We start from the raw sequence: 22,119 nt of genomic DNA, 5'->3' as shown, positions 1-22,119 counted from the left end.
TATGTTTTAAGGGGGGGGGGGGGGGGGGGGGGGGGCAAACACTTTTTCACACAGAGCCATGTGGGTTTGGATTTTGTTTCCCCTTCATAAAAAACCCCTTCATTTAAAAACTGCATGTTGTGTTTAATTGTGTTATCTTTGATTAATATTTACATTTGTTTGATGATCTGAAACAAAGTGTGACAAACATGCAAAAAAATAAAAAATCAGGAAGGGGGCCAACACTTTTTCACACCACTGTATATACAATATATATTTTTTTTTAATAACAAAATTTTAAATAACTTAGCATCGAATGTTGGCGTAAATGCAAGACATTTGGATTTAAACAAATAAATTAATCCACTTCTCCCTAAAGACATAATAGTGAGTGACCTGCCAGCTGGGAGAACAAGAGTAAACATTATTACCCAAGGTGCATGCTGTAGGTCAAGGCTGTAATGTGATTGGTTATAAATGCACACGTGATCCAAGTTAGCCGTTACACATTCTCCAATAGTAAGTAATACAGTCCCTCTCATCTCTCTATAGTAAAATAATCTCTGCTTTAGTGTTGCCATAGAAATGCCTATTTCGAATTTAATTTGAATTTAGTCATCTATCAGGTCATGCTTTGAATTTTCTGAACACACCGGTGTGATACATGTGAATGGTTAATATTCGCAAAGAAAGCACTAACTGAGACTTATAATTTACATGTTTTAGAAATGAACTCACAGGCAACATGAAATGAGGTGGAAATATGACAGCATCTCAGATTAATAAAATTATCTCGTGGGTCAAATTAAGTACGGTGGCGGGCCAGGTCAGATATTATAATTCCACCTGTAATCCCATAGTGCACGCCTTCTTTTACAGCTGGTTCAGAAATTATTCTATCAAAAGCAATTTTTCAGACACATTCTTTAAAAACAGTACTGATGTAATAATGAAATTGCAAATGCTTATACTTGATGTCTAATATTCTGATTGGGACATTTAGCAGTTTATCTATTTAGTATGTGCTTTCTTAACTGCACCTTCTGTATGTGAGATGCTGTACTTCCAGGCATTCAGGCCGCCTCTGAGTTCACCAGTGTTTATCTTTGTCCCTCTCATGTATCCTTATGAATTAAATTGTTTAAAAGTGTAAAAATGGCATGTTCAATGCTGGAAGATCACTTCAAATTACATAGGAAAAGATTTTTAAAAAGGCCCTTATAAATATTTCTATATGTCTGTCCAATTTATGTCATCTTTGTTGCTGTTTATTTAGTTATTCTTTATTTATGACAACAAATTGAACATGGCTGAAGCGTCAAGTACATATTTCAGGAGATGCAAATACTTTTCAGTGGAGCAAGATGTACAAAACACTTTTATTCTACGGTGGCTGAGAGAGGTCAACGCGCTGCAAAAAAAAAAAAAAAAAAAAAAAAAAAAAAAAAAAGCACCTGCAAATTAAGAAAACAACTTCATCAATTTGACAACACACGCGCTGCAAATGCTCACAACACAACCAAATAAAGAATTTTATTTGCATCACGTTTCTTTGTTTGGTTGTGTTTTGAGAATGTGCAGTGCATTTCTTTATTTGGTTGTGTTGTGAGCATTTGCAGCACCTGCTGTCAAACTGATGAAGATGTTTTCTTGATTTGCTGGTGCTTTTTCTATTTGCATTTGTTTTCTGAAGTTGTAGCGCGTTGAGCTCTCTCGGCCACCATATTATTCATGTATTCTGAATATACCTATTACTTTACTTACTTTGTCAACTGTGACTATTTCAAACAGAATATTGAAAACAAAATAATGATGTAACTATCACGAAGATATTTAATTTAAAGGGGTCATCGGATGGCCATTTTCCACAAGTTGATATGATTCTTTAGGGTCTTTATGAAAAGTCTATAACATACTTTGGTTAAAATTTCAAAATGGTAGTGTAAAACACCCTTTTTACCTTGTCAAAATCTGCAGACATCAACCCGTTCTGTTGCATGTTTCTTTAAATGCTAATGAGCTCTGCTCACCCCACCCCTCTCTTGACATGCCATGCTCTGAGAGAATGTTTACTTTAGCCGTGAAACTTGCTAACTAGCTTCCAGAAGAGATCACATGTGCTAAAACATTAGCCACATTTAAATCCAGACTCAAAACTCATCTGTTTAGTTGTGCATTTGTTGAATGAGCACTGTGCTAAGTCCGAACTGACTGCACTGTATTTTATGTATAATCATTCTTTATCCTTAACTGTTCATCCTTAAATTAATTTTAAAATTTTTTTTATACCATTTTAAAAGTTTAAACAGAAGGTTAAAGTAAGTGCTGTGATGGTAAAGAGAATGTGGGCAAAGAAAGACAAGTGTGTTTGGTTAATCAATTGAAAGTAGGACCTCTGAGTTCTATTTGTTTGGTTTATGGTGGTCAAAGTAAGTAGGGGGTGAAGTAGTGGAACAGTCAGGTGGTTTTGAAGGTATTTTTTGCTGAAGAGTTTTAATGTTTGTTTTAAATTCCTTGTTTTTTTTAATTCCTTGTTTTTATTTCCTTGTTTTTATTGCTGTGATTATGTAAAGCACTTTGAATTACCACTGTGTATGATATGTGCTATATAAATAAACTTGCCTTGCCTTGCCTAGCATGTTATTAGGAAAGGCGATTGCAAAGATTCACAAAAAACCCTTCTACTCACTTCTGCTGTAAGTGAAGCTGGATCACGAATGATTCGTGCGAACATTTAGGTAGATCGGGGGACGCATTCCCTTCACAAACAAAAGTAATCCACTGTGTCTTCAGTGGATCAGATGTTGGGAGTTAATGACGACTGCTATGTTCATTATTACATCCAACAACAAAAAACTTACATTCACTTAGGAGGCATTCTTGTCTACTCCTGCTCCGGTGTCGAAACAATGGTGATCGGACTGTTACAGCTCACTCAGGGCGGGTCTAACACCGTGTGCTAACTACATGCGATGGGTCAAGATTCCAGCAACAAGCAATTTGGGGTTCCACACTAGACGCGACGTGACAGAGTCGATCAAATATCACAGCCAATCAGAAGCGTGTGTGGGCGGGCTTTCTCTGGAACGAAAAGGATAAGTTTATAATCTAATTCATAAATATTAAACCTATTTAACATTATTAAAAGTACATACTGAGGGACTGATACCATCTTTGTTATGGAATACACTCGTTGGTTCGCAGTGAGTTCACAGTTTTAAGGTACATCTTTGCTTTAATTTATTTTCAAGATCTGAGTTAAACTGTCTGTTCTGGTTATAAATGCCACACAGTATGATAGTCAAACTCACATTAGACACTTTTAACATTGAATAAAGCACATAATGTACCTGAGATTATAACTGTCATTAATTTGTATGTTGTTGTTCCAGCTGCGACGTCACGGAAATAGAAACAGTTTCTAAAATATAAATTTTGTGTGCCACCATCGTGGCTAGTTAGGACAAAACCTCTGATTAACATGGTAAAGATACCTTTAAGCACGTGTTGCGGCATCGCGTCGCGTGTAGTTAGGACACGGTGTTAGGTAAAACGGCCTGGTCAATCAATCTGGTCATCATCGTGGGAGCGGCCTTCATCCGTGTGACGTCACACAGACAAGAAGCTTTAAATTCCCCTTTAAAAAGGGGATATTATTTTTAGGGATGAAATAACCACTGGGTGGATTTTTATCATTATAGAGTAGATGTGTACACACACTGCCAACACACATTTATGCTCAAACAACATGTAAAAGTGAATTTAACTTCCGATGACCCCTTTAAACAATTACACTTTCAACATTAATCTTGAGGTTTATTGCATAAACAACGCGAATCATTCCATGAAAGTGCCATTTATGTCCACAACATTTTGAGATCACTGAACAAATGTGTTTTGCCATCTTAAATGTGCTATACATGATTTTTATGTATATGCCTATATAAAATGATCAAAAAACTATTTGCTATTTAAAGATATAGTATAGCCTAGTATCCTTGACAGAGAGTTAAGTTGTGCAATATAAAGCTTTCTAATAAAGGTTAAAGGCAGGGATAGATCGCTCAAAAATGAAAATTCTGTCATTAATTACACACCCTCATGTTGTTCCAAACACGTAAGACCTTCGTTCATCTTTGGAACACAAATTAAGGTATTTTTTGATGAAGATGAACGAAGGTCTTACGGGATTAGAACAACATGAGGAAAAATAATTAATGACAGAATTTTTATTTTTGGGTGAACTGTCCCTAATTTACACATGCCATGTTTCTGTTTGAATAATATTTATCGACATTTGACACTGGTTATAATATTACCTCAATTTCTTTATATTCAATTTTCTTGATGTGTTGCACAAGGGCCATTGACGAACAAAGTACAGGGGTTTGGCCGAAGCGCACATTTATTTTGGTCTGAGATGCACTGCTCCGGTGCAGCATGGTGAAGAAAATTGTGCATATATATTCATCCAAAAAACGAATTAAAACTTATGGTTTTATGTTATGGTTTAAAGAAATCTTTTTCCTTTTTCAACTAGATTTTATAATTTATAGCATATTTATATAATGACCACTTCAGCTTATTTGTAGCTTACAGCAGTCTATGCGCACACTTCGCTGAAAGAGTGAGCAAAAACTTTTTAAAATAGTGTTTTCTATTTTCCTAGGTTTCTGGGTTTCCTTGGAAACTCACATGTGTGTGATTTGACAGGAGGGAGGTTGTTATGAAGCTATAAATGTGTTCTCTCTGCTCCATGAGGCAGCCTTAGTTCACTTTAGAAAGAAAGGTAAGAACATGGATGAGAGTCTTTGTTGTGCTGCAATGGATTTAAAATCATTTAATCAATCAAGCTTTTAATATGTAATTATTTGTTAGAGATGCAAAAATTTAGCTGCAGGCTGACAGTAACTTCACTCCCTTGTTTCAGACAGGGAAGGTCCAGAATTGCGTAAATGGAAGTCAGAATCAACATCAGCCAAATTGAAATCTGGGAAAATCCTTTTGTCTGTTATGAGTTAAGTAACAGGTCTTGTCAGAAGATTGTCTATTCTTTGGAAACTCGAATATTCCTCTACATCCTTTTCAGCGTCTCTGCAGTTGTCACAGTTATAGGAAACCTGCTTGTGATTATAACGGTCATTCATTTCAAGCAGCTTCACACACCGACTAACTACCTCATCCTGTCTCTGGCCGTGGCTGATCTGCTTGTCGGAGGAGTTGTGATGCCTCCCAGCATGCTGCGCTCCATCGAGACGTGCTGGTATCTGGGAGATTTGTTCTGTAAAATACACAGCAGTCTTGATGTGACATTGGGTACCGCATCAATTTTAAACCTTTGCATCATTTCTTTGGAAAGATACTATGCCATATGTCACCCTTTTCAATATCATAGTAAAATGACGTCACTTGCCACACTAGTTATGATTATTATCTGCTGGACTGTTTCAGCTGCTCTGGGGTTTGGCATGATCTTCATGGAGCTTAATATTATTGGTGTTGAAGATTTTTACTATGAGAACATTAAATGTGATGGCGGATGCACACTGTTTCAGAGTAAAGCTGGAGCTGCTATATTCTCACTGATATGTTTTTACGTTCCTGCTTTTGTCATGCTCTCTGTGTACATTAAGATCTTACACGCAGCTCAACGGCAGGTTCAGGCCATCCAGAGCATGAATTCTGAATTAAGAAAAGAGGGAAAAGCCACTAAGACTTTAGCCATCATCATGGGAGTGTTTCTGACCTTCTGGATTCCTTTTTTTCTATGCAATATTATTGATCCCTTCATTGGTTATTCTGTACCACCACTGCTGTTTGACTTGTTCTATTGGGTCGGATATTATAATTCCACATGTAATCCCATAGTGTATGCCTTCTTTTACAGCTGGTTCAGACATGCATTCAGAGTCATTCTTTCCAAATCAATATTTCAGACTAATTCTTCAAGAACAGTACTAATGTAACAATGAAACAGATTATACGCAAATGCGTTTCTTGATGTCTTATTTTCTAACAGTGTATTTTATTGTATTTTTCATGTCATTTCTTAACTAAACCTTCATATTAGTGTAAAAGAAATTTGTGTTTTAAGAATACTGTATCTGCTATATATGCCTGTATTGTGTATGTGCTGAATGTTAATTCAGGGACCTTCTGAGTCCACCAGTGTTGATCTTTGCCCCTCTCATGGATTATTTATTCATTTATTAATTAAATTCCAATAAAGTTTAAATCATTTATTATGTATTGATCAGTAATCTTATGACAACAGTTAAGAAAATCTTTCAGGCTTCTGAGCTAAAATATGCAATGTGAAAAATAGTGTAAATCCACATTAGGAAAAAACATGCAGTAATCCAATTGTACAAAAGCAACAACAACACACAAACAAACCCTAATGTAGAAAAATAAATATAAAAAAATCACAAAAATAAAGCTATTAAAACGTATTTTTAAAACCCCATTTTTGGCTGCTACTATGGGCTCGGTGCTAAGAATATTTATAGAAAGAAATATGTTAGCTTTGCTTGGCAGCATAAAGGAAAAGTTTGCAATTATTTGTAAATTAATTGACTGAAAATTGAAGTAAATGAGGGGAGTTGAAAGATTTCCTATCCAGTGGCTCCCTCTAGTGGACTGCAGCTGTCCTCTAGAGATGCCATTTTTGCTCAGCCAATGCAAGTCTATGAGAAATCTTTGGTTTTTGATCATTATTTATATGAAAACTGTAAATCTCATCTGTTAGAAAAGATATAGAAACAAACAACAGGTAAGGTCCAAGATCACTGATCTAGCCAACATAATTAGCTAATAACTTAAGTTCCGTTAGTGTGCTGCATGTGGGAGAAGGGGAGAGATAACAAAGAGACTGTGCATGTGTGTCTTTGTGTACAGCAGTTAAACCGAATACAATGTTTATATCTCCTTGTTTCAGATGATGAGAGACATGGGAACTCCTGGCCTGCCTTGTGGACTGAAAGTCAGGGTAGGGAATTTAAAAACAGGCACTCTTAAATGTGCATTGAAAATTGCCAGCTCATAAAACCTGTGCTCCAGGGACCATATTCTTCTGCCCTCGGTTGAGTGTGTGGCTACTCAGCCTATGCAGTGAGCTAAACAGTAAGAGAAGGTGGTTCCAGGAATAACAGGACACAGTTTTCTTCTTAGTGTCTTTACTGAAGACCTCTCTTTTTTGATTTTAAAAAGATTATGGTATGTCAAAGCTTCCCAAAGATAAGGGGACTGAGAAGGGGGAAGAATGTCAACACCTGACCTCCGGACATTTTCTCACACCGCGTGTAACTAACTTTTCCTGCAGCGTCAGCACATCACCACCGAGCGCCGAGAAGAACACGCGTTATAATCCATGAAGAAGAACCCAAAAGAAACACTAAAAGGGAATACTGACCCCAAGTGGGAAAATAAAGAAATGCACCAGCGAACTAATACAATACTATAGGACATAGAGGGACAGAATACTCCCCGCCTGACATCAGTAGAATGTCATCCATAACTAGCATGCAACTACAGACAAAATACAATGAAACAAGTACCTGATTCTAAGTACTGTCTTTAGACACCAATAACACAACCTCACTTATAGGTCTTGTGTAGTATCTGAGTTCCCCCTTGCGGAAAATATTAACCTCTATTTTCCTGACAAGTCCATCCTCACTCGGAAAGACTTTGGTGATGAGTCCAAGTGGCCAGTTGTTCCTATGTTCAAGTGCCTCCTTTAGCAGAACAACATCTCCTGTTTGCAAATTTGGTTTAACTGTTTTCCATTTGCGGCGGTTCTGAAGTCCTGAGATGAATTCCTTTTGCCATCGGCTCCAGAAAACATTTGCAAGGTATTGCACGCGCCTCCATTGCGCTCTGAAAAGATCCCTGCTCTCAAACTGACCTGGTGGGACTGGTGGGGTTGCAACTTTTTGTGTGAGTAGCATGGCAGGGGTAAGAATGGCTGGATTTTCTGGATCTGTAGAAACTGCCGTGAGCGGACGAGCATTTACTATTGCAGTGACTTCAGCCATTAATGTCACTAATATCTCATGGGTAAGTTTTGCATTTCTATGTTCTAGGAGCATTGCATCGAGGATTTTGCGTGTGACCCCAATCATGCGCTCCCAGGAGCCACCCATATGTGATGCATGTGGGGGGTTAAAATGCCATTTGCAGCCAGAGTCTTTGAGAAAGCTGTGAAGTTTGCTGTTGTGACAGCCCTGTTTGTCTATTTGCAGTTCTTTACAGGCGCTCACAAAATTTGTCCCACAATCGGATCTAAGAAGTTTGACTGTACCCCTGATGGCGAAGAAACGACGCAGGGCATTGATGAACGACGACGTGTCCATCGATTCTATAATCTCAATGTGGATGGCGCGTGTGCTCATACATGAGAATATGACTCCCCATCGCTTAGCATCCGATTGTCCACCACGCGTTTTTCTGACTGTGACAGGCCAGGGGCCGAACACATCAAGGCCTACATGTGTAAAAGGAGGGTCCGTGGACAACCTGTCTTCAGGTAGCTCAGCCATGATCTGTTCCTGTTGTCTGCCCCTTAGTTTGCGGCAAGTGACGCAGTTGAATATCACTCTGCTTATTGCTCTTTTACCACCCACAATCCAAAAACCTGCAGTCCTGACTGCCCCTTCAGTAAAATGTCTGCCCTGGTGGCATACTTTCTTATGGAAGTGTTCTATAATGAGCTGGGCGAGGTGGTGCTTTCCAGGGATGAGTATGGGATTTGTTTCGTCCGATGTCAACTGTGCACGTTTTAGTCTCCCGCCCACTCTGAGGATTCCATTTTTGTCGACAATAGGGCTCAGTTTACTGAGTGGGCTTGAGTTTTTTAGGGGGACACCTTTCTCAACTTGTCTTATGTCCTCAGCGTAAACTTCTCTTTGAACAGTGTGGATGATGGTGTTCTTGGCTTGGTTGAGTTGTTTTTCAGCTAGATGTTCATTACAGCTGTGCCAGCCATGACAGGAGCCCTCTATGTTCGGCTTAAATGACAGGGCAATGTGTTGGAGTTTGGATATAGCTTTAAGTAGTACATTCCAACTCGAAAACCTTTCAAATCTGACACTACTGAGTCTATCCTCTGAGAGAGAGGTGGCACAAGTAGTGACCTCCGGTCGCAGTTCATTGTCAGTCTCTGGGTCTACAAGATCAAACAACTCTGCCTGTGCTTGACTTTCTCCTGAATTGGAAAGGAAAGCGGGTCCACTGATCCATGTGGAGTTAGAGAGCTGCTCAGCGGGTAGTGCTCGTGTGGCGTGATCAGCAGGATTTAAATGAGTGGGCACGTAATGCCATTGGTGAGCTTGTGTGAAGCGCCTAATACGTTCCACTCGGTTATGCACATAAACATGAAAGCGTCTCTTTTTGTTAAAGATGTAACCGAGCACTACCTTGGAGTCTGAGTAGAAGTTCACCTGCTCGACAGCGATGTCCAGCTCCTCCAGGACTAACTCGGCCACCTCCACAGCCAGGACTGCTGCGCAAAGTTCAAGCCTAGGTACGGTGATGTCTGGTTTAGGGGAAAGCCGTGCTTTGCCGAGAAGGAAACCCACTTCACTGTGTCCATCTCTATCTGTGAGTTTGAGGTAAGCGACAGCGCCCACTGCCTTAGTGGAGGCATCACAAAAAACATGGATCTCCTTAGTTAGAGCTGCAGATAGTGGTATTGAGGTGTACATTCTGGGGATTTCAAGTTGTTGTAGATATTTGAGGGAGTCTTTCCATTGTTGCCACTGTTGTAATTTGTCTTTAGGCAGTTCGGTATCCCATTTACAAATGTCAGTGGAAATGCCTCTCATTATGGCCCTGCCTTCTACAATGACTGGGACAGCAAAGCCAAGCGGGTCGTACACACTATTAATGACTGACAGCACTCCTCGTTTAGTGAAGGGCTTTTCATTGACTGTTACCTGAAACTTGAACAGGTCTGAGGACAGATCCCAGCCCAAGCCTAAGCTGCGCTGCATAGGTGGGGTAGTCTGCCAGAGGTCAAGGCCCTGCATGTCCGTTGCAAGGTCCTCACTTGGGAAAGCACTTGTGATGATAGGACAGTTGGACGAGATTTTGTGCAAGCGTATATTACACTGAGCCAGCATCTTCTGAGCTCTACAGAGAATGTCGATGGCCTCATCTGCGGAAGAGAATGATTTCAGTCCATCGTCTACATAAAAGTGACGCTCAATGAACTCCCTTGCATCACTGCCGTATTCCCCCTCTCCCTCCATAGCTGACCGTTTCAGTCCATAGATAGCCACTGAAGGGGAGGGGCAGTTCCCAAATACATGTACTCTCATCCTAAATTCCTGCACTTCCCCATCCAGATCATGGTTTTTGAACCACAAGAAGCGAAGGTAGTTGCGGTGGTCCTCTCTGACCAGAAAGTTGTGGAACATTTGCTCCACGTCTGCCATGACTGCGTATGGGTCAGACCTGAAACGCATCAAAACTCCCACAAGAGTGTTATTGAGATCCGGCCCTTTTAGTAGCACGTCATTGAGAGAAACATTACTACATTGAGCACTCGAATCGAAGACTACCCTAATTTTCTCTGGCTTTTGATGGTGGTAAACTCCAAAACTTGGGAGATACCAGCATTCTTGGTCTGGAGTAAGAGCAGGAGCTGGTTCGGCGTGGCCCTTACTGAAGATTTTATCCAAAAACTCAACATAATGCTCCCTCATTTTAGGTTTCCTTTTCAACGTTTTGCGGAGCGACATTAAGCGACTGAGGGCCTGGTCCCTGTTGTTGGGCAAACGCTGCCTGGGGGTGCGGAACGGGAGAGGAGCTACCCAATTGTTCGCATCATCCTTTGCAAAGTCTTTGTGCATAATGTCCAAGAACAAAGCATCATCTGCTGAAAGTGCCACTTTGTCATCGTCTGCTGTTTGCTGGAAAATGTGTCTGCCCAATTCAGCTTGTGTCTTAAGTGTATGACAGCTTTCTGTGTATTTGTCTTTGATATGGATTTTGTTCTCACAGGGCCTGAGGAAGGTAGGGCGGCCGTTGTCAAGAATGTTTGTCTTATAAGTGTTCACTGTGGGTTTGTGGGCACCTGAGAGGCAGACATCGCCTATAACTACCCATCCCAGATCAAGGCGTTGAGCATAAGGGGCACTGTTTGGGCCATTCACCTGACTGCGGACCTTGTGAGCTTCGATGATGTCCCTGCCTAAGAGGAGGAGGATTTTTGCTGATGGGTCCAGAGGAGGAATCTGCGAAGCGATTGTCTGTAGATGAGGGTGAGCCGATGCAGCCTCAGAGGTGGGAATCTCGTCCCTGTTATCTGGAATCTGATCACATTCTGTTAGTATGGGCAGCAGCATGGACACTTTTCCATTTACATCCTCAATCACAAAGTCACTAGCTCTGCGCCCTCCGATCTCTGATAAACCAGCGCATGTTTTCATGGTGTATGGGAGTATGGTACCTTTTACATTAAACATGTCAAAGAAGGCAGACCTGGCTAAGGACGAATTGCTTTGGTCATCTAACATGGCGTACATCCTCCTTTTCTTTTCGGGGAATGTGCGGGGAAATCTTAGAGCAGGATTTACCTTTGAGGCCTTGGCCACACACTTCTGTGCAACTGGTTGTAGTTACAGTGCTTGGGGAATCGGACTCCCCGCCGTGGCTCTGAGGCAGAGGGTTAGAGTCTTTAGGTGTCGACGGAGGTGGACCAGCATGCATGGCGGACACGTGCACATCACTATTACATTCTGAGCATTGGATAATGGCTTTACAGTCTCTAGCTCTGTGACTTGTGGAAGAACAACACTTATAACAAATAGCGTGTTCTTTGAGGATACCTTTTCTTTCGTCCAGTGTTTTAGCCCTAAATCCCCTGCATTTAGCGAGTGAATGGGGCTTGTGGTGAATAGGACACTGCTTGTCCGGATTGAGAACGGATGTTTGAGCTGTGCTGTTTGTTTGACTGATATCTATTTTGTTCACTGCAACAGGAACTCTGTATCTGGTTGGTTTTACTAGAGTTTTGTCAACTCTTGGAGCTACTATGTTTGAACTTTGTAACATAAAGCTAGGGTCTGTTTTCATTTCAGCATAGTCATTTACAAACTGAACAAAATATGAGAAAGGTGGGTAAACTGCACCATTGTCTCGTTTATATTTTGTCCCTTGTTTCACCCATGACTCCTGGAGTCCGTAAGGGAGCTTTTCAACTATCGGGTTTATCCCCCTTGGGGTATCGAGAAAGCTAAGGCCTGGCAGATAATTTTCACTTTGAGCATACTCTAACTCTAGCAGAAGATCTGCAAGCTCCTGCAGCAGGTGAGCGTCCTTATTGGATATCCTTGGAAAAGTCTGTAAGCGTTGGAAGAGTGATGCCTCGACTACCTCTGGAGAGCCGTAACTCTTGTCTAGACGCTGCCACAAACGTTGGAGGCCTGCTTGTGGGTTGTTCACATGGACCGCCCTGATCCTCAGAGCATGTTGAAGTGACTCCCCGCTGAGCCACTTGGTTAGAAGGTCAAGCTCTTCGCTGGGCTTGAGGTTGAGGCCGTCTATGGCGTTGCAGAAGATGGACTTCCAGGACAAGTAGGACTCAGGACGATTGTCGAAAACCTTGAATCCCGTTGTCAGCAGATCACGGCGTGCTAGGTAGGCTGCTAGATGCGACAGTTCCGTCTGAGGAGTCGCTGAAGGTCTAGGCTGGGGTGAAATGTCCATTTTTATGTATGTAGGAGGGGACTTCAGCTGCTCCCTGTCTACAAAATCAGTGAGATGTTCACCTGGAGAGGAAGCGACTGGTTTTTGGCTCTGTTGTAGATAATGAGAGTCGTTATGACTGACCAGTTGTCCTGTGTCAGGCTTTTCTTCTTTCACTTCCGAACTGAAGTTGGTGAATTCAGCATTCACGTAGTCTCGAGCACGTCTGATGGAAGGAGGCGTCCTAGGGGAGATGCCTTGCTCAGTGAGGTCGATGGCGTGGTGCTCCTCGTCGGCTGCCGCTTCCAGGACATGAGCTGCAGCAAGCGCTGCTTCAGCCTCACCCTCCTTTTTCAGAGCGTTTAGCGTTGCCTCGATGCGCGCCTTCTCAACCTCCATGTCGATCTGGCGTTTGGCATACTGTGCTCTGGTGCGGGCGGCTTCTGCGTCTGCTCGGGCTCGTGCTGCAGCTTGGCTGGTGGACGAACAGCGTGAAGAACGTGAGTAGCACTCCGACCGGGCCACCATCTGGGACATAGGCGGTGTAGCTTCAGGCTGAGACATCTTGGGTGCTTGATAAGTAGATAATCTTTTTACTCTTCTGCCCTCGGTTGAGTGTGTGGCTACTCAGCCTATGCAGTGAGCTAAACAGTAAGAGAAGGTGGTTCCAGGAATAACAGGACACAGTTTTCTTCTTAGTGTCTTTACTGAAGACCTCTCTTTTTTGATTTTAAAAAGATTATGGTATGTCAAAGCTTCCCAAAGATAAGGGGACTGAGAAGGGGGAAGAATGTCAACACCTGACCTCCGGACATTTTCTCACACCGCGTGTAACTAACTTTTCCTGCAGCGTCAGCACATCACCACCGAGCGCCGAGAAGAACACGCGTTATAATCCATGAAGAAGAACCCAAAAGAAACACTAAAAGGGAATACTGACCCCAAGTGGGAAAATAAAGAAATGCACCAGCGAACTAATACAATACTATAGGACATAGAGGGACAGAATACATATTCTTAAGATAAATGTAACTGGCTGAGTTAAATGATTAAGTGAAGTGAAGTGACATACTGCCAAGTATGGTGACCCATACTCGGAATTCGTGCTCTGCATTTAACCCATCCATACACACACACAGCAGTGAACACACACACACCATGAACACACACCCGGAGCAGTGGGCAGCCATTTATGCTGCGGCGCCCGGGGAGCAGTTGGGGGTTCGGTGCCTTGCTCAAGGGCACCTCAGTCGTGGTATTTAGGGTGGAGAGAGCGCTGGACATTCACTCCCCCAACCTACAATCCCTGCCGGCCCGAGACTCGAACCCGCAACCTTTGGATTACGAGTCCGACTCTCTAACCATTAGGCCACGACTTCACCGCACTAAACAGTAGAACATCAGTCCAGCCTCTCCAGCTGTAAATGTCATTGGTTAAAGTCTTCTGTTGCTTATGATAAATTGACATGTTAATGTCACATAAGCAGTCTTTCAGAATACTCTGTTACATAGACTTTGTTACATAGATGCATATTGTATGAATTCGTGAGTGTGGTGGTGTTTATTGGGTGTCGATTTGTGACGGTGAGTATGAGGCTGGGAGGGAAAAATCAGAGTAAACCCACTACAAAAAACTAGACTACACCACTGCTCTCATAATCCATTTCTTGCCTCCAAGCAAGGATATAGTGATGAGAAATACGATTTCGTTTTTTTTTTTTACTTTCACTTTGTATTTGCTGTGCGGCTTGAATAAAAATAGTCTAGGAGCCTATCTTTGGCGAAGCGGCAGCCGCTTCTGGGATGCTTCTGAAACAAGCTGCTGTGCGGCTGGTATAAACACAAGCATTGACTAGAGCGGCCGCGATCAGCTCGAGTGGCTGCGTCGGAGAGCGCCGCAGATGCGTGCAGCAGATGCGTGCAGTGTAAATAAGGGGTAAGGGGTAAATAAGGGGATAGACTGTAAGTACGGATCCAATATAGGCAACTAATACACATGTGTAACAGGTATGGAAAGTAATATGTTCATTTCATATGTAGAATTACACAAAAATGTTCATGATGTATACCTGTCTGTGTGTGTGCATCTTCCCCTTTACATTTCTGACAACAGCGTTAATCTTAATTTCCTGCCTTTGCACCTCCTCTTCCCTTTCTGCACTATCTGTGCTTGGGAGAGGTGGGTTTCTAATGAGCTCTGATTAATCTAATTTCATCTTTGCTTTAAAAATCACTTTTATACTTTTATATTCTGTTTAAATCATATCTGTGACATAATTTTACGTGTATATTTGATTATTTCTGGTCTTCACTAAGTTTGATCAGTTTTGTGTTTCGATGCACTTAAAGCACCTGGTAGTGTTGGAACGCCACCTTTGGCTCACGTTGACGGAGTCAGCTGTGGAGGGCCTTGCGGAGCGGTTTACGCAGGCTCAGAAGTCATCTCAAACGATGCGACACTTCCTCCCGAAATGCCACCCGCTCTTTTGCTGCTTCTAAGAATCCTAAGGATCAGCAGGATAGAGGACGTTCCCGCTCGGCAAGACGCTACCCCTTACCGAAGTGCCAAGGACCCCGGCCCAAGATCGCCTTGGAACTGACGCCTCAGAAGTCCTCCTGATCAGCCAGGCAGAAAGAGGAGGGCCCCGAGTCTCACTACCGCCAGACCACCCGGCAAGCAGTCTCTAATGTGCCTCTTGTCACCCCGCTCAGCACTGGGTGCAGAGGGAAGTGTGTTATTGGTTCCCCATGGGCCCACTCTAGCGCCCGACCGCTGTGATAGCGGACAAAATAAAACACATGCATTTTCAAAAAGAGAGCAAATATCCTCTTCTGCCTTCCATAAGCATCTTCCAGCCAGTCTTTAGAGCCTATTCAACCTCTTACCACATGTTCCGAGGCCTGGCAGACCATCCCCGGTGTGTCAGAGTGGGTAATGGCTACGATAAGACGAGAGTATTCACTCCAATTCGCTCGAAGACCACCACGCTTCCTGCGCGCAGAGGTAATGAATCTGCTGATAAAGGGAGCCATAGAAGTCATTCTTCCAGCCCAGAGCGAGTCAGGCTTCTACAGTTGCTACTTCCGCAAAAAAGACGGTGGCCTGCGACCTATTCTAGATCTCAGACTCCTGAATCATGCCCTGGTAAAAAGGTCGTTCAGGATGATCACATTGAAGCAGATCCTCTCGCAAATATGCCCAGGGGACTGGTTCATGTCACTGGATCTGAAAGACGCATACTTTCACATCCAGGTAGCCCCCCATCACAGATGATTCTTGAGATTCACATTCAAGGGGGTGACATATCAATACAAGGTCCTCCCGTTTGCGTTGTCCCTGGCTCCCCACATGCATGGATGCGGCTGTCCTCGGCAACAGATGGGAATCCGCATTCTCAACTACCTCGACGACTGGCTCATTCTGGCCCAGTCAGAGGCAGTTTCAGCATCTCACAAGACCCTCCTCCTCAGCCACTTAGATTGCCTGGGGTTCAGGGTTAACTTTGCCAAGAGCATACTGTCACCCAGCCAACGAGTGTCGTTCCTGGGGACAGTTATCGACTCAGTGCAGATGACAGTAACTGTCATGACGATTCAGCGCCTCGAGGCCTCCTTCAAGGAAGGAACCGCCCACCTACTCAAGGCTTTCCAGAAAATGCTGGGCCTTATGGCAGCAGCTTCGCCAGTACTTCAGTTGGGTCTGCTTCACATGCAACCCATCCAGTTCTGGCTGAAGCAGACGGTTCCATCCTACCATTCCATCACGGTCGACATCGCATAATGGTGATTCGGGCCTGTGTATCAGCCCTGGCCCATTGGAGGGACCCCCTCTGGCTGAAGCAGGGTGTGATCTTAGACACGGCGCACAGAAGGAAGGTGGTCACGACAGACGCTTCCAACAAGGGTTGGGGAGCGTTGTGCGAAGGCAAACCAACCTTCGGTTTTTGGTCCGAAGAGGAGTCGGGTCTGCATATCAACTGCCTAGAGATGCTAGCAGTGTGCCGGGCCTGTCAATTCTTCCTGCCGGACATAAGAGGACATCATGTGCTAATACTCTCAGACAGCAGGTCCATGGTATCGATCATAAATCACCAGGGCGGCCTCGTCTCGAAGCGCTTCTGCACGCTGGCGAGCGACCTTCTTGTTTGGGCTCAGACCAATCTGCGCTCACTGAAGGCAACGCAATGTGCCGGGGCAAAATGAATCAAGGAGCAGATATGTTGTCGAAGAACAACGTCTCCACCCACTCGTGGTTCAGAAAATCTGGGAAGTCTTTGACAGAGCTTGAGTAGACCTCTTCGCCTCCGAAGACAACTCTCATTGCCCAAACATTTTCACGAAGAGAACATATGCCCTGGCCCACGAGTGGCCCAGCCTCCCGCTCTATGCGTTCCCTCCAATCACTCTGCTACCGCAGGTACTCAGACAAGTCAGGGAACAACCGCACAAGCTTCTTCTAATAGCCCCCCTCTGGAGAAACCAGCCGTGGGTGTCAGAGTTATTCCAGCTGCTCAAAGCAGCCCCGTGGCCCATTCCCTTGAGACGGGACCTCCTCTCTCAAGCGAACGGCATGCTGTGGTATCCACGGCCCAAGTGATATTTTCTCGGCTTGGTGTCAAGACCGTGACTTAGATCCGGTTACCTCTGATGGATCAGTGTTTCTTTCGTTTCTGCAAGAGATGCTGGATAAACAGCGTTCCTCATCCACCATCAAAGTTTACGTGGCAGCCATAGCGGCTTTCCATGCCCCCTATTGATGGCCGATCGATACATGAGATATGGGAATGAGTACTGCCTCGCCGTGCTATGAGCTGCACGCCTCAATCGCTTCATTCGAAGAAATCTGAGATTATGGCTGGCTGCGTAGCCATAGGCTTGCTCAGCGCTGGCGCCAAGCCATTGGTTCGATTTTATAGCACTGCACGAACCAATGGATGTGCAGTTTCACTGTGTGATTTAAAAGGCTTCAGTTGAAGAGGAAAAAAGGAGTTTTTCCCATACAAGCGTCTTACGATGCAGTACTCGTTCCCATATCTCAGGGAACCGAGGTTACGATAGTAACCGAGTATGTTTTATGTTTTATTCAGTAAAAGAAGAGCCAAACCGTAAGCTGATGTCCATCTGGTTACTCTGAGAAAAAAACAACGCAGATGACACCGGTTACACATGCATTCTCTTTCTCAGCAGTTTACGTTAAAGGGGTGGTTGACTGTTTTTTTTCTAGGCTTGATTGTGTTTATGGGGTGCAGTCTAACATGTGTTCATACTTTGTTTTTTAAAAAACATTATTTTTCATATAATTCTATACTGTTCTGTCCCTTCTCTGATAAACACTCCAATGATTTCCTGGTTTTATGAAGCCCCTCCCTCAGAAATACACGATGGGCTCAGATTGGTTAGCTTGACCAGTGTGTTGTGATTGGCTAAACTAACTCTAGTGCTTGTCTAAATGTCACACCCCTCACCTCAGCAGCATGTGCTCTGGTTGTATTGTAAACAATGGCGTCATCTATATTGCTTATTAATTTGAGCCTGATTGAGACAGAGGAAATTAGTGAAGAAGATCGCGCAGAACCTGTGCAAGCACGGCTCTTAATGGTATGTTTGTTTGTTGTCTCATACTTTTAGATACGCTGTTATTTGTAATTGCTACGGCTTCTGTTAGCTTTTAATATATCGTTTTATCCTGAATAAAGCTTTAATACAGCACGGCACCCGCACGCTGTATTAAAACTTGTATGCTTTTAAAGCCATGTATAACGCTTCTCATTGCTATGTGAAAATAATGGGAACAGTTCATTGTTGGAGCTTAGCTGAAGATCTGAATGAGAGAGAGAGAGAGAGAGAGAGAGAGAGATATGTAGAGTAGGGGGACACGAGGAACATAATTAAGAACCGCTACTTTAGAATTGATTTTGAAACTTGTGAATCCATTAGAATCGTTAGCAGACAGAATCGCGATTCATATATGAATAGATTTTCTTCTCTTCCTCTTCTTGCCTCGCCCCCTTTGCTGCATGTTCACAGTGGTGGGGTTTATCTGGGTTCGTTACATCACAAACCAAGTAACGTGTTGTAGTCCCTATGAGCTGTTTTTGTAGGCATTAAAATGCCATAATTTTAAAAGACCATATCTCCGTTTGAACTTTCAGCTTCGTAACTTTGCAGATATTATGCTCAAACAGCAACATTACACACAAACTGACATTAAAAAAGTGAAATCGCGCAATCAACCACCTCTTTAAGACATAGGCCTAACCGACTGTGTTTACTAGGATATTTGCCAAGATGCGCATTTTGATGTAATTTTGTCTGTATTTGTTCATCCAAGCACAAAAAAACAGAAGAGGGAAAAGAGAAGTCAATTCAGTATTCACCCGCTGTCTGTGTGTGCAGCACTGCATGGGGAACTTCTCACACAGCGCTTTTATGCTGGCATTGTGCCTTCTTCAGGCAGTCATATTCTGAGTTTGAATGCAAAGACTGCATACTTTGGCGGTGTTATGTCGATTTGTGCTACCCTGTCAAATTTTGCTACCTCCTATTAAAACAGTAGGTAGTACAATTCGACAATGAAAAATGCTACCTGTCAAATTATGGTTTATTCACGTCTACACCTACCCCTACCCTTACAGTAATGTAAATACAGTAATTATTATGTGTTGTTCAGGGTTGTAATTATTATGTGTTGTTCAACCTACCCGTCACTGTGGTTTAGACAAATCGTACTAAATCGTACAAGTGAGGTCGTATGAATTCGTACGAATTAGCCACCTCATAAAATATGTACGAATTGCCGTGAGATAGCGTTGCTAAACCTACCCCTTACAGTAATGGAAATGCTGTAATTATTGTTGTTCAGCGTGAGAGAAAATGACGTAATATTGATGTGTGCAAGGTGTGGTAGGACAATCTGACGGGTAGGATAAAATCTCAGGACAGTGCATAGATGGACATTGCATGAAAATGTGGACAGTGTCTATTTATACAACGGTATCCATATTTTCGACATGGCATCGATACATCGTAACATTAGACATTTGATTGATGTATCAATACATATCGATAGATCATTACACCACTAATATTAGTACCATTTGTTGTTTTCTTGTGGCATCTGATAGAGCGTTTGGACCTGGAAGTGGTGACATATGATGTCAGACTTAACGGTTTTACCTACACTGGATGTGTGCGTTTTCAAAACACACAATGTTACTCAACATGCAGTAGTGAGGAGCTGTTAATACTGTTTCCTATGCACTGTCGTTAGCCAACAGTGCCCGTTTATTTGTGTTGTAGCAATACTACTTTTATTTGGGCATTGATCTTTGCACATATGTTATATTATGCAGCAGGATGTTTTAGTCCCTGGCATTGGTGTTTTGGAAGAGCAAAATGCCACAAACCGTATTCATTCACAGAGTCACGCAAAACTGAAGCACGACCATTGCAATGCTCTTTCTCAAAACTCATGCAGTTTTTAACAAATTTTGGACATCTGTATAAAACCCTGTTTACGGCACTGCTGTAAATAATTTGATTAAGTTTAGAATATCATGTTTAAAGGTAATTTAACATTAATGATTTGTTGAAAAACATTTGTCAAGCACAACCCACCCCAGCACATAAAATGATAAGAAGAAAAGAAAGTGTTGAGTGTTTTGTCTTATTTATAGACAAGTCAAGGTTATTGACCTTATGAAAGTTATATTCATACTCATTTATATATAAGTTATATGTATACTCATACTATATTAAATTTGTCCCCAAGAGTCATATACTTATCCACATTTATCTATTGTTTGTGATGAGGTAAAATGTATTTTTTGTACGTTTTATGTAAAACTTCTAAATGGCAACTAGCACTTGTTTGTTTGATGAAATTTCACCGACAACAGCAAGTGCAATTCATTTTTATTGAATTCCCCCTTGGTCTTTCTCAGAATGAATAATTTTATTGAGATGCAGCTTCATGGCTTTGATGTCCTTGTTGCATTTTCTGCTGACATGATGTAGAGATTTGGGAAGATTAGGTTGCTTTGGAAACGCAAACGTGTGATTTAACAGGAGGGAGGTTGTAATGAAACTCTTCTGCTATAAATGTGTGCTCTCTACTTCGTGAGGTGGTTCATTGTAGAAGGAAAGGTAAGAACACGGGTGAGAGTGACTGGAGTATTATGCAAAATAAGATTTCAGTGCCGATTTATTCTTCTGTTTGGTCGATTTAAGAATTTCATTGAAAATCTAGTGTTTTTTTTAACATGTAGTTTATTCACAGAGATGCATAAACATAGCTGCACAATTTTTAAAGGCTGAAATTGACTTCACTCCATTGTTTCAGACAGGGGAGCTCCAGTGAATTGTTTAAATGGATGTCCAAATCAACATCAGCCAAAATGGAATTTGGGAAAAGCCGTTTCTTTGTTATGAGTTTAGTAACAGGTCTTGTCAGAGATTTATCTATCCGTTGGAAACCCGAATATTGCTCTACATCCTTTTTAGCGTCTCTTCAATTGTCACAATCATAGGAAACCTGCTTGTGATCATAACGGTCGTTCATTTCAAGCAGCTTCACACACCGACTAACTACCTCATCCTGTCTCTGGCCGTGGCCGATCTGCTTGTCGGAGGAGTTGTGATGCCTCCCAGCATGCTGCGCTCCATCGAGACGTGCTGGTATCTGGGAGATTTGTTCTGTAAAATACATAGCAGTCTTGATGTGACATTGTGCAGCGCATCAATTTTAAACCTCTGTATCATTTCTTTGGAGAGATATTATGCCATATGTCACCCCTTTCAATATCACAGTAAAATGACATCACTTGCCACACTAGTTATGATTATTATCTGCTGGACTGTTTCAGCTGCTCTGGGGTTTGGCATGATGTTCTTGGAGCTTAATATTCTGGGCATTGAGGATTTTTATTATGAAAATGTTGACTGTGATGGAAAATGCTTGGTGTTTCAGAGCAGAGAGGCAGCTACAATAATGTCATTGGCCTGTTTTTACATTCCTGCTTTTGTCATGCTCTGTGTGTACCTTAAGATCTTACACACAGCTCAGCGGCAGGTTCAGGCCATCCAGAGTGTAAATTCTGAATTTAAGAAAGAAGGAAAAGCCACTAAGACTTTAGCCATTATCATGGGGGTCTTTCTGACCTTCTGGATACCCTTTTTCATTTGCAATCTTATTGATCCCTTCATTGGTTATTCTGTACCACCGCTGCTGTTTGACTTGTTCCTATGGGTCGGATATTATAATTCCACCTGTAATCCCATAGTGTACGCCTTCTTTTACAGCTGGTTCAGACATGCATTCAGAGTCATTCTGTCTGGAAGAATATTTCAGAGTAATTCTTCAAGAACAATGTTATTGTAAATGTGAAATCAAAGTGATCCTACCTTTATTGAAATGCTGAAACATTCACCATGTGTTCATGTTCTGTGCTG

The 22,119-nt window shown here is 42.4% G+C and overlaps 2 protein-coding genes across 2 annotated transcripts; both read left to right on the top strand.

Annotated features, from left to right (window-relative positions):
- Positions 1 to 4,934: 4,934 nt before the first annotated feature.
- LOC306843650 (trace amine-associated receptor 1-like) lies at positions 4,935 to 5,945 on the top strand (the record flags this gene model as incomplete). The annotated part of the gene is made up of 1 exon (XM_079375243.1): positions 4,935 to 5,945. The coding sequence occupies one exon, from the start codon at positions 4,935 to 4,937 to the stop codon at positions 5,943 to 5,945; it is 1,011 nt and encodes a 336-aa protein (XP_079231369.1).
- A 15,092-nt stretch (positions 5,946 to 21,037) lies between these two features.
- On the top strand, positions 21,038 to 22,048 carry taar10b (trace amine-associated receptor 10b; the record flags this gene model as incomplete). The annotated part of the gene is made up of 1 exon (XM_079375263.1): positions 21,038 to 22,048. One exon carries the CDS (start codon positions 21,038 to 21,040, stop codon positions 22,046 to 22,048), a length of 1,011 nt encoding a protein of 336 aa, XP_079231389.1.
- Positions 22,049 to 22,119: the final 71 nt, after the last annotated feature.

Source organism: Barbus barbus (assembly GCF_936440315.1).
Source record: "Barbus barbus genome assembly, chromosome: 24".
Classification (NCBI taxonomy): Eukaryota; Metazoa; Chordata; class Actinopteri; order Cypriniformes; family Cyprinidae; genus Barbus; species Barbus barbus.
This window is presented reverse-complemented; position numbering and strand designations above follow the sequence as displayed.